At 40.7% G+C, this 13,267-nt stretch overlaps 1 protein-coding gene across 1 annotated transcript in view; it reads right to left on the reverse strand.

Annotated features, from left to right (window-relative positions):
• LOC142007955 (histone deacetylase 9-like) overlaps positions 1-13,267 on the reverse strand; it is a 488,069-nt gene that overhangs the window by 59,569 nt on the left and 415,233 nt on the right. The window contains 4 exon segments of the mRNA XM_074984651.1: positions 2,139-2,260; positions 5,038-5,164; positions 7,527-7,677; positions 8,713-8,954. Coding sequence (XP_074840752.1) covers positions 2,139-2,260; positions 5,038-5,164; positions 7,527-7,677; positions 8,713-8,954 — 642 coding nt within the window.

Here is a 13,267-nt window from a genome sequence, read left to right on the forward strand (position 1 = left end):
GGGAACAAGCGTTGTAACCTCTGTGGAGCTACAGCTAAAGATTTAAATTAAGACTCTTCTGCTATTGAGAGTAGTTGAATAGGTAAACAAGATATTGATAAGAGCTGCAACATTTGCAGATATTTAGAGCAATCAAGTACAGTTCTTTGCTAAGAAACGACATATTGAATGTATCTATGTTTGCATAAGAGAATGTTTAAGAATAAGTATCAAACACTGAAGTGACAAAAACTGCCATGCTAATACATACGTATCATTATTTGTCTATTTATGTTATGCATATTTTAGAGAGTCACATAGTTATGAATTCTATTTGTAACTGATGCATTGCATGCCCAAATATTTGGAATAATGTATGGAAAACATCTGGATTTAATTATACTATAGCCCTCTTATGCAGACAATGGGAATTGAATTAAGGAATATTTTGAAACCCCCACAGAGATATAAAAGTATTAACAGCTGCACAAAAACTTTACTTTAACCATGTTTGAAAATGTTTTGTTTTACAGATCAACAATCTGACACATCATAAATATCAATCATATTATTAAAATATATAAAAATTGAAGAAAAAAATATACCTTGCATTTTGAAAATGCAGAAAAATTCACAGTCCTTTTGTTTTCCAATCAAATGTAAGTGCATAGCAGGTTGACATAGAAAATACATCATGTGCAGTACTGCTAAGCAAAGGATTGCATAAGGTTTATTGTGACAAAATAGCCTGAGCAAGTTTATTTATAGGATTTTATTTATAGGATTGCTATATTACCACCACTATATAGCAAAAGTAGACTGAATAATTCTGCCAAAATAAATTTGCAGTTTGTTTTTTCATTCTTCACAAAAAAAAAAAAAAGCACTGAACTAGTCTTGTGAAAACATTAGGGGATATGACATGAGCGGTGAGTGTCTGTTCTGAAGAATTAGCTATAGATTGGAATTTCTTTCTGGATGTTTACTGACTTCCAGTGTCACTTCTCTTCTATGTCACTACTATTTCTGCAGTTAGTTTTCAGTCTCTCAGGCTATGTCTACTCTTGCCCTCTTCTTCAAAGGGGGCATGGTAATGAGGGTGATGGGAGATTACTAATTAAGTGCTGCAATGAATATGCAAATTCTCCCCCATGGCAACTCTGAAGTGCTCACTGCTACACGGCATGCCAGCACTTCAAAGTTTGACAATTCAAGGTTGCCACAGGGGAGAATTTGCCTAATGAAGTACTGTATATGCATCGCAGCATTTCATTAGTAATCTATCACCCTGATTACCATGCCCCCTTCAAAGAAGAGGACAAGTGTAGACATAGCCTCAGTTACTGAAGCACATTCAAGGGCAGTTAGCACAGTGGCGGGAGGGAGGTTGATACAGAACATTTTCCTCAGAGTGTAACTCTATCTCTCAACAGCTGCCCTATGCAGTAAAGGTCCAATGTTTTCTTTTCTCGTCTGCTTCACCCCCTTAGTGTCTGCGTGCATTTTTGGATGCCAGTCATCATACCACCAGTATGAGGCAAGCGGCACCAAGTTTCCACTACCAGCCCCTTAACAGTCTCCACAGCATGGACAAAGTCTAATCTACCGTTCACCTACTGTCAGGAAAAAGGTTCTGTTTCTAAAGCTTGTTTTCTAAGTAAACACTTTTTTCTAAAACATTTCACATTTCTATCTGAAGGATTTTAACATAGATATATTTAACCTCTAGAACCAGCCAAAGAAAATGGTCTGATGTAATAATCACCTACCCTCCCCCAAAAGCAAAAGAACTCAGAAGACCTTAACGTAAATGTAGTGTAGACCACATGTGACAGAGAGAGTGAGCCATGAGTGTCAAATCAAACCCAGAATTAGCATTAGATTTATTTATAATACTGAACAAGTTCCCCCATATTATGAAGTATTAACCAGTACATATATCAGGACTGGAGTCTACTGGCTGCTAGCATGGGGTAATACTGGTTCTTGACACCACAGGGTCAATATAAATTGGAAAATTATACAGTTAGTACCGTTGAACCGTTCCAATGAATCGTGCTGAATAGGCTTTCCAGTCTTTGCTAAGAAACAGTGTGATTAAAAACCAAGTGAGGCAGAATTGTGGGGTCAGGGGATTAGAACTAACTTCTCTAACTCACCAGTTTTTCGAAGTGGAAAATCATCCTTGGCATCCTGTGTTCTGGGTAAAGTATATTTGTATGATGGAGAAGCTCCACTCAAGGGTGGAGAGCTTTGATCCAGTGAGGTATGGTGGGCAGCCCTGCAGCAGACAGAGAGAGGTCATGAATTAGGTGAGGTGACCAGCAGTTAACAGTTTATACATGTTGTCCACATGTCTCAGCTGTGTTTATGTTCTTACTCCTCCAAGTCTGCGCAAATCACAGGCTCATGTAACCAACTTCACTTTTACAGTAAATTATAGAAGGGCTCAGGATTTCCAAGAATGCCCTTTTTCACACTTATCATAAAAGTCACAAAGTATGAGAGTCATGCTGGCCTGCAGACAGGATCTGGACAAGACTCGGGAAGTGAACATTTTAGGTTGTTTGTTTGTTTTTTTTTAAAGATGTATCAGCTGAAGCAAAGCCATTTGATTCCCGTCTATTAAATACAAACATAAGTTAAAAAGTGGCCTTTATTAAGCAGTTATCGCTTTTTGCAGGACAATTACCCAATATTTTGAAGAGGAGGCATTACTTCCCTGGAAAGTTATAGGTGAATTCATTAGGAGTTGCAAAAAAGAAATCAAAACCTTGTCTTTATTTTGGACAGCAAATGAAACTTCATAAGTGTAGTGCTTTGCAGAACATAAAGTTAATGTCAGCAGTGAAGTTTCACATTGGAGAGCTCTTTCTGACACCAGGGCAATGCAAGAAAAATTGTGGGCAGCTCTTTACACCCATAAGTACCCAACAAAATTACATCATTTGGCTCAGGGAACAACTTAATTTACAGAGCTTTCTTCTTGTGGGATGAAACCTTCCACACTCTTGGAACCTTCTACCAACACATTTTACTACTCTCCTCTTTTACTGGTCTTTAGCAGCAGCAATCTGTCTTGAGTAGCAGGGCCCATTAACATTGCATGCCTTTAGAAAGAAAAGGTGAGTGAAGTTTTATCTTTCAGTGGATCAACTTCTGTTGGTGAGAGAGGCAAGCTTTTTGGTTTGATACTATGAAAAAATGAAGCACTTCCTTCCCTTGGGAAGCTGAGAATTTTATCTCTACAGATCTTCCAACTCAACTGGAGACCATGACCTCAGATTTCTCAGATTTCTTGGTTGCTGGGCCAGAAATTTTACCTAGTTAGTAGAATAGTGCACATTATGTGGTATAAACTATTACGCACAATGTAGTTACATATTAAAACAAGTTACTAGGATTCTCAAACTATATAATACAATGAAAACCCCAGAAGGAAACTTTTAATAATATCTTTAAAAGAACATATACCAGGTCAAAATGTTTAGTCAAGGGACACCAAAGTGTCTTGGTAGGTTGTGCCACAGACTCTCTTGGTTGGAACCTCGGGCCCACTCCTCAGGTCACCAAGCCTCCCATGGGAAGGAAGCGAGAACATCATGCTGCATATATTTCTCTCTATCCAGGCAGACTCAGAAATAGCATTCAAGTCTCTTGGAAATATGTCCACTATTCTGTTTGCAGGATTTTTATACTGATGCAGCTGCTAGGATAAGGATGGCAGCAAAGGCTGGACTGATGTAGTGAAAACAGTGGCCCAAAAGAATGACTCAGGCTAAAAATGCCCCACTATCTCAGTAGCATGAAAATTTTGTCATCACACTCTTTCTCCGGATCAGCATGCATTCTTGGGTACCTAAGGCCAACAACCTCAAAAAGAATGGTGAATAAAAAAGCTAGATCTTTTGCCACTTCTCAGCATATTAGAGAATTATTTCTAAAATTCCACAACACACATTGGACTGGAGAGCAGCATTCCACAAATTTGTTAGCTTCATGAACAATCAGCAGAGCTAACCGCCCCCATGGGCCCCTGGGCAAGGTGGGATGTGGGGGCCTGTCTCTGTGCTCCTGAATGGGTGGAGCCAAAGGTGGAAGGGGCGGGGTTGAGGGAAGCTGGCCCTCAGTGCCGCCCAGATTGTGGCACTGCCTCGTGAAGTAGCAGTGTAGCAGTGCCGCGACAGTGCAAAGGGCCCCAGAGCTCTGGCCACTGCCATTGCCAAAATGGTAATGACAGTGGCTGGAGCTCTGGTCTGCTGTGCAACTTCCTCCTGGGTCATCATCCACGCACCCTTGTTGTTGGGCCTGTGAGTTACTCAAGCACACAGACATTTCCAGTGGGGAAAAAAAAACAGATCAGATACTCAAGGTCTATTGAGCATCAATATAAATGATAGAAATGAAGAAATTACAGGCACTAAAACTTCTGAGAAGTTGAAAAGAAATCTCCACCCATCCTACACCCTCAAATTGTATCAGCTTCCCTTTCTGGAAATGGGATGGCTCATCCTAAGTCTGTAAATCTGTTATGCATGTGTTCTGTGAGGAGATGAACTGCAAGAACACAGCAAACTTTCATAATCAGGCCTAAAGCCGGGCAAAATTTGCTTACTGCCATTATAAATAGTAAAAGTGGCCCAGCTTCACAAGTTTTTCAGCCAGCCTGAGTTAGTTTTTGAGCAACTCTGGGAAAACTATGGATGTAGGTGAAAAACAGATGCATTCAGGTATTCTGTCTCCAAATTTGATGGTTTTGACTGAGCTCTGCTTTGAGTTTGCTAGGGGATGGTTTGAATGTGAAATTCAAAGTGGGGCACATGAGATGTGAAATAGCAACGAACTGATTCCACTTTGTTTTGAAAAGCTCTGAGTAAATAATTTTGAATAGAGGTCCTTCATACCGCTTCCTTCAGGAAGAAGTGTTTTTATTTTGTTTCTTTATTAACATTCTTTAGTGAATTTTTAATTTGGCCTAGAGATGGGATCTCAATATTCCTGTTGGAATATTAGCAAGTATAGTGGTGAGGCATAAAAACAGCTTAATACTGAACATACATGTACCAGAGCTTGGGGTGGCGGCTTGTGGAATGATTCTTCCCATTAGTTGGAGAGTCTTTTGTTGCTGATTTACTCAACAGGAACTCCTGAAGTTTCTGCTTCACTTCTGTACTTGCCACTGCCCCTAAAACACATAAAGATTGAAAGTTCTTCCCATTCTCTAAAGCACTAAAGGGAAAATGAAAAACAAACAAACAAAAAGAAGCAAGAGTTTGCTGTGGAAAATAATGGAAAACAGGAGCCCTGATGAAAATCGGAGTCAAAATGGGACAGAGTCTAAATTATATAGTCACTCCGTAGGAGACTTTTCTTTCTGGGCCTGATCCAAAGGTCCACTGATGTTAATGGGAGCACTTAAGTTGATTTCAGTAGGTTTTGAATCAGGCCCTTTCTCATGTTAATCCTTTCCAAGTGCAGAATCAACTCTTAAGTATCTCCAAATCATCATGAAAAAGAAATGCTGACAAAAGTAAAATATTACCAGTGTCCCTCTGAGTTACCCATAAATAATGTCTTTACTGAACTAAAGCAATGCTAATAGCACCTCTAACTTGTCCTCTGCCTACTGCACTGACTCTTAACAGAGTGCTTCATGAAGCCCCAGAGCTACCATTTCAAAGACACTTACTCACCTGGGTCTGCCATCCTAAAAGATCACCTGAGCTCCCAGATAAGCACTGTGATTGACAACTTTGCTCATGACAGCAAGAGTGAAGCTCATTTGTGCAGGAGACAGAAATTTTTCCTGGGGGCCAGCTGGGACAGCAGAACAAATTGCCATAGGAAACTTGGGGGCTCCCTCTTAACTCACCCCCTGCCACTATATTTCATTTCAAGTGCAAGCCACACTTTTTCAACCTTGTCTTTGCCACTACAAACATAACATGTCACGTAGTTATTAAAAATCCACATGCAAAGTTTCCTGTGAGTTGAGAAAGAAGGAAAGAACTATCATTGCTCAATGCACTACTGGAAGCCACTCTGAAACCTCAGTGACAGGTGCAAAATAAGAACTTGACTAGAACAGAGGAACACTTTTGAAAGCAATATTTTCAGGGTCAGATTTTTGCCTCCGAACACTTCTGAGCCATTTCCATTATGTGATGGGAGTTTCACTGAGTCTTTAGTATTTAAAAGATGTTATAGACACCACTGCTAAACTGATACTATTTCCCTTATAAATAAAAAGGGTGAGGAATGTAAATCCTGTGGACATGGCATGCAGATCTCCTTTTATTAACTAATACTTTGTGCTCCTTCAGCTGCATCAGTAGTATTACCTCCTTGTGACAATTACATTTTGAATCACTTCATACTTTTGATACACTGGAACAACCTGTTTTAAACTGACATTACTGAGGAGAATTATCTGTTTCTGGCTGTTTCTACACCTACCACTTCCTCTGAAAGTGACATGCTAATAAACAGCCCAAAATATGCTAATGAGGCACGGCTGCAAATTCCCCACACCTCATTAGCATAAGGTCACATAATTTGGAGTCCGGAAGATGCTCTTCTGGACTCCAAAACAACGTGTAGAAGCGCGGCCCCCGGGGCGGGGGGGGGTGGGGGGCGCTTCCAGAAGGAAGTCCTCCTTCTGGAGGCCCCTTCTTCCTGAAAATTTTTGGGAAGAAGATGCCTCCAGAAGGAGGACTTCCATCCGGAAGAGCCCCTGGGAGCCGCACTTCTACACTTTGTTTTGGAGTCTAGAAGAGCATCTTCCGGACTTCAAATCATATGACCTTATGCTAATGAGATATGGGAATTTGCATCCATGCTTCATTAGCATATTTTGGGCCATTTATTAGCATGCCACTTTTGGAGAAAGTAGCATGTGTAGAAATGGCCTCTGTCTCCCTCTAGTGAGCACCACATTCCAGCCATGCTCTTTCTAGCTGTCATTTGCCTTAAAGCCATATTGAAGCTGGGTGTGGAACTCTTGGGCACATATTGAGAAGCTACATCAGCAACACTGATATGATATGCCCATCTGAGAAGAACTAATGATGTAACCAAAGCAGATATGCTCATTTGAGATACCTTTAAATGCTTTATTAAGTTTTCCACCTTGAAAAAATATTCAAATAAATTTCTTTGCCAACAAGCAGCCTACTATTTGGTAGTATGGTCTACCTTAGGTAATAAAAGAAAATTCTCTGAGAGAGAAGACAGCAAATGAAGCTTTATGTTTTCAAACATCATAGTATTTTATTTTTACAAAGGCAAGAGATATCTGAGAGTCTGAGAGGAATATATACAGCAATGGGGGAATCCCCCCACCATATCTGTACAAGCTAATGGTGTGGGTGAGCAGGTGTAACAGGTGAATCTGCATTTTTACAGGAACACCTCCTACTCCTGTGGCTGAATGCTGAATGTTGAATAGGGCCACACTTGTTAACCTTGCTCCTGGCCATTACCCATTGCATGGTGCAAGAAAAAATACATCATCTTTTTATCCTGAGTCTTGGTACATTGGCTCTTACTTTCTCGGCCTCTTTCTTTGCCTCGGAGGGGAGGAAGTTGCTGTTCCCTGCGATGTCTCTCTAGTTCCTGCTCTTGCCTCTGCTGCTCCAGTTTCTGCTCTTTTTCAAGGAGTTCTTGCTGTTGTTTAATGGCGAGGAGTTCCTGTTGTAACTTGCAAACAACAAAAGACATGAGCAAATGCAGTCTGTACCGCTGTCCAAGTCGGAGCTGGCCAAAATAACACTCCAGTAACTCATATAAGAGCCTGTGCTCCATGCTTCATCCGTGCTCATAACACTATGTGACCCACTTTTCTCTTCTTTCTGGTGGAATATTGTGTTTACAGCTGTCATTAAAATCAGCTCTACTATCACAAAATAGCTGGTGGCATTGACTTTGCTTCTTTTTTATTTTTTTTTTTGCCAAATGTGGGTTTAACCTGTCCATTATTCTCCCCCTGCCAATATAGCATCAGACTCTAGATGCAATTCTAAACCGGATTTGTCAGTTAATCGCATCATAGAAAGGCTCACCACATTAGATGAGTGACAGTCTGAGACATTTTAGAAAGAAAAAAAAAAAAAGGAAGACCATAAACTCTCACACAAAAGATCTACTTTGCAGTTTCTTCTGTGACAGGTTTAATCCCATCAGTCAGTTTCCCTCATATTCTGTGAGGCAGAAGGGCAAAGTGCCAGATTTGCAGCACCTGCCCCCCATTTTTGCAAATATGAATGGCAGGATGCCTGGCTATCTGATTTGTGGTGACAAACTCAAGCAGCTGCAAACAAAGCAGTCACAATTACGAGTCAGATCAAAATGGCACCTACAATAAGTCTGCCGTATAGAGGCCTGACTAAAAATCTGGTGAAAATTGTGGACTTTGGTTGACTGAGGAGGTACCATCTGAATGAGACAGAGTATGTTAATTCAGAGTGCCTTTGTTTGCTGCCTGCATTGTACAATATTGCAATAACTGCTACCAATTATGCTTGAAAATCTTCTTTTAATAGCCAACTGTTATCACCATCTAATTCACCATGATTTCCATCACTCCTTTATAACATTCACATGTGCAACCATAATCACTCAAACCCCATCTCTAAATCTCACTGAAAGGTCCAGGAGCACACCCTTTCCAGTATTCAGCTGAGAATATTCAATTGACTATGGAAGCGCCCTAGGGGAAATGAACTATTTTGCTACCTTTATGTGCTCCTGGAGCTGGGCCTGGTGCTGGCGGGTCAAGTTTTCATGCTGTTTCTGAAACTCTGCAATCAGAAGTTGTTTCTGAATTTGCTGCTGTTGCTGGATCAGGAGGAGCTCCTCCTGGAGCTGCTTTTCACGCATAATTGGGTCAACCACGGGAACCATCAGCCTGAGATCTGTTCGCAAGTCCAGAGGCGTGATGGGCTCCAACCCCACAGGAACTTCTGACTTTACATCCACTAGACCAGAACAACAAAAGGAAAATACATAAATTAATATTGCTAAGAATCAATTTATTCTGCTTATTGGCAGAAAACAACATATTTTCCCCTCCAAATCCCTTCAATTTATTGAGTTAGCAAAATACCTGCCAGTGTACACCCATGTGCAAAATCTAGTCATTTCCACTGGCAGTCTAACATGTTCATACACCATTCTATTTTAAAGAACTGCCAGCAGGAGAGAGAATGAGAAGACCATCTCCTGCAAAACACTGAACAACATGTCAGAACTCGCCAATTTTCTGACTTATTATTCAGTTTAATTGGTGAGACATTGTTGGCTATGCAGTGTTGTGTAACAATATACGTGTAGTATACTGGTGGTGTATGGCATAAAATGAAGAATTCTTATTCTCAAAGGAGAAAGTTTACATTCAGACTGACTACGACTTTACATCTGTACAGATAGACACATTTATTAAGAGAATGTTCTCAAACAAATTAGGCAGTGAAAACCATACTTTTGCTAAGCACAAAGAAAGATACACAGGATTATATGGGACAATAATGGGAAAAATACATTTTTAAACTTTTAATGTGGTCATTCTTTTAAATAATAAACAGTCACATACAGTAAATAGAATATGGCACATACTATGAATTACTCATTATGGAATTAAACGGTCTTGCTAAAAAGACTGTTCTAATTCACCTCCAGTGATAGAATAAATTGCTAACACAACATAAAGCCAAGTAATGAAGAATCCATTGCTCTTTCGTTCCCTGAATTAAATCCAAGGATACATAAAATCTTAAAGATTTTCACTGTGCACCACCGCAGGCCCATCTACATTTTTATAATATCTGTTGGGGTAGAACACAGAATTATCTGCTTCAAAAAGGCAGAAGCACCTACCTCTTGTGCTAAAAGAGAATCTCTATTGGTAATTAGGAGTATAGGGTCTGAGAAGTTCCATTTTCATCCACCAAAGGAGAATTATACAAAAACACACTCACTAGTTCACTGCAACTATTTTTGTATAAAACAATTGAGTGGATATAAATACAGTGTCTCAAAATGATGAGCTGCCCATACTTCTACATATACTTTCTCTCAAGTTGTATTTACTTTTATGGTTCCCTCTGTTCAAAACAAATAACAGAGGGGCAGAATACAATAGACACATTCCAGCACACAGTAGTAGTATGCTGGCTGTGAAAGCTAAAACTCACAGCTAACAGATTCAGCTGAGTTCTAAGTATATGTTGGGTATAATTTGGCATCTCACATATACTAAATTCAATTTTTTTTTCCAAAGAGGAAGACAAAAGACACCAAATCTTTCCCTTGTATTACATTCTGTTTCTGTCAATAAACTGGCAACATAAAACATTTCATTTTACTCCTTGAACAGCAATTGTAAACCTTAAAGTATAATTTGACTTCTTAACCTGCTATCCCAACAGAATGATTATGCCCAACTGCTTGCTTTTGTTCTGAGACTAATCACTAAATTGTAAAAAATCACCCTCAGCTTACAAAAACTACTCTTGATTATAAATAATTGCCCCAGACCAAGAGAAAGCAGCAGTCAAGAACCCAGCCTTTCATCCAAATTATTCAGCAGCAATCCACATTCCATTTGTCTAGACTAAATATAGCAGCGTTTATACAAGAAATCAATAGTGCTTCCAGAGAGCAGAGCAGAGACATGAATATTTCATCAAACTCTGAGTGAAATGGCAATCAGCAAACTGACAGTTCTGTGTAGGCTGACTGGCCTGCCAGATAAGTCCCTGTTACTTGGACAATGGCTCCTTGCCTGCAAGCTACAATCTTATAGGCACTGTTCTATTTTTAACATTAATTGTGTTGTAGGTGACAAAGGCTTATGATGTTTAAAGTGGAGAGATGGATTTTCTTATATCTTCTGTGACAGGATAATAAGCCTCACCAGAAGCAATAATAGCAACTAGAGCTGTGGAAACCCTGAGGGGTTCAGTTTGCAATAGTGTTTGCAAACTGAACCCTGCAGCTTGGCTTGCAGGCACTGGCTACAAACCAAGCCCTTCATGTCTGCCTGATGAGTCAAGTCTGATTATATCTCCTGTCTTCCAGGAGCATCCCACCTCTCAATCCCCCAGAGATCCCCAGTCTGGCTACAGGGAGAAAGCGAATAGTTTTTTCTAACAATGGAAACTTCCCTCTCTCAATCGGCAAAATGAGGCAAACCTGAAACTCATGCTCAGTTTGAGGGGATTCATGTTTTTGCTGAAAAGAATTCACATAGCTCTAATATTAACTGCATACTGGTGGTGGCTGGCTCTATTTCAGCGGATTCAACTTATCATCCTTAGTAGTGGGGACAAAATTTGTGGGTGGGCATTCAGAAATACAGACTGTAAATCAGTATGCAGTATTGACAGTGGTCGTTGCTAAAGAGTCAATGTTTTCCTACAAATGTTTATGATCCTGGAGACCATGCACATATTTCCTGTCAAAAGTATTGGTAAAAATGGTGTGTTATCTTGGATACTGTCATGCAGAGATACAGTGATATTGAGAATCGGAGGGGTAGCCGTGTTAGTCTGGATCTGTAACAGCAACGAAGGGTCCTGTGGCACCTTATAGACTAACAGAAAAGTTTTGAGCATGAGCTTTCGTGAGCACAGACTCACTTCATCAGATGATATTGACTTTTTAATGGCAACCACTGCACTGAGACAGTAGTCCTGGCAATAGCTAACCTCATCAACCACAACCCTAGAAATGACGCTGAATATAATGCATACAAAGCCATTAATTAAATAGACTATTACGGTGCTGGCTGTTGTACAGTCCTGGGACATTTTCATTATATATTTCCTGCCCATTCATGAAGATGACACAGGGAAAGCTCATCAGTGTAAAAATGGAATAATGAAGTTCAAAATCAGAATCTGTAAGAGCATTGCTGTATTACAGTTGCGGCTCCTTCCCTCCCACCTCTCAATTTCAGAGAGGTCAAAGAAGGCACAATAATGTTTATACTGATTATGCTTTATGTGTAATGCAGAGCCAGGTCATACTGCAATGTGTGTGCTTTTCCAAGTGCACACAAAGTGCCGTAATTTTCCGTGTTTGCAGATGAACTAATAGTGGGAATTTTTAAACATCCCAAGAAATAATGGGTTCAGCTCTCTCATCTGAGGGCTGACCAAAATCACCAGCTGAAGGAGCGGGAGGATGGGCAAAAAGTAAACAGTAAACTCTGGCATCCTGCAGTCTATAGATGAGACAACTAAAGATGTTACTCTATGACCCAGAGACTCAGGGATTATGCTAAAATGTCAGAGGAACAAACACACTCCGCAAGTTGCAAAAACAAGTATATTTGTTTCCCTGAAGAACGTTTGCCTTAACCGTAAAATATAACAGCACCAGGGTCACAAAAGGGTCATTATTCAGGCCTTCTTCGGTTCTGGGATTTATGGCAATGTTTTGACCCAGAAAGGCAAATAATACCAACACCTGCAAAACAGCACTGTCCAAAGTGCATGTGGAGGCATGGAGCTTGCAGGTCTACATACAAGGACAAAAGACCTTTGTTAACTGATTGAGACTTTGGCTCTTGACACCATCCTTAGAATTCAGCATCCCTGGAGGCGCACAGCTCCTTTGCTGAACAATGCTGTTTCAGGCTTTTACTGGTGACTCACAGTTTAAAATTCTGCAGACCCCAGAAAAGGAAGGGCCAAGAGCAGAAGGGGTGGGGCTGAGGGTAGTCAGCCTTCAGTACTGCCAGTACAACGCCCTCACAGTCGTGCAGCTGGAGCAGTGCTACCACAGCACTTTGGAAGGGCCTGGAGCTCTGGTCCAAAGTAACAGCAGTGGCAGCTGGAGCTCTAGGCCCCTTTGAAACACCAGTCCCAGGGGCAACTACTCCCTTGCCTCCCAGCCTTCCCTCGGACGGTCTAAGTCCACAAGCCCAGAGATGGCAGAACTATGGGAAGGCAGAGGACGGCCATTCAGAGATGGAACAAGAGAAGCAGTCTGAGGCAAGGCCACTGGGAGAGGGTGTAGGCTGAAGAAGATATAGGCTAAAAAGCTGGCCAAGCAGGGAGACCTTGCAATCAACCAGATATGGAGTAGAGGGAGAGGAGGTCAGGAGCTCAGAGCCAGTGAGGAAGAAATTTCTCCTTTTTGGGCAACAGAATTATAGGACCATTGCACACCCTGTAATCTAAGAGCAGTTCTGGCATTCTGATAAAGTGGTCAGGCAGAGCCATGCAGCCAATGTAAATAATGGAGAGATGGGTCAGTGGTAGGAATACTAGAAAATTAAAGTGAG

Source organism: Carettochelys insculpta, chromosome 2 (genome assembly GCF_033958435.1).
Source record: "Carettochelys insculpta isolate YL-2023 chromosome 2, ASM3395843v1, whole genome shotgun sequence".
NCBI lineage: Eukaryota > Metazoa > Chordata > Testudines > Carettochelyidae > Carettochelys > Carettochelys insculpta.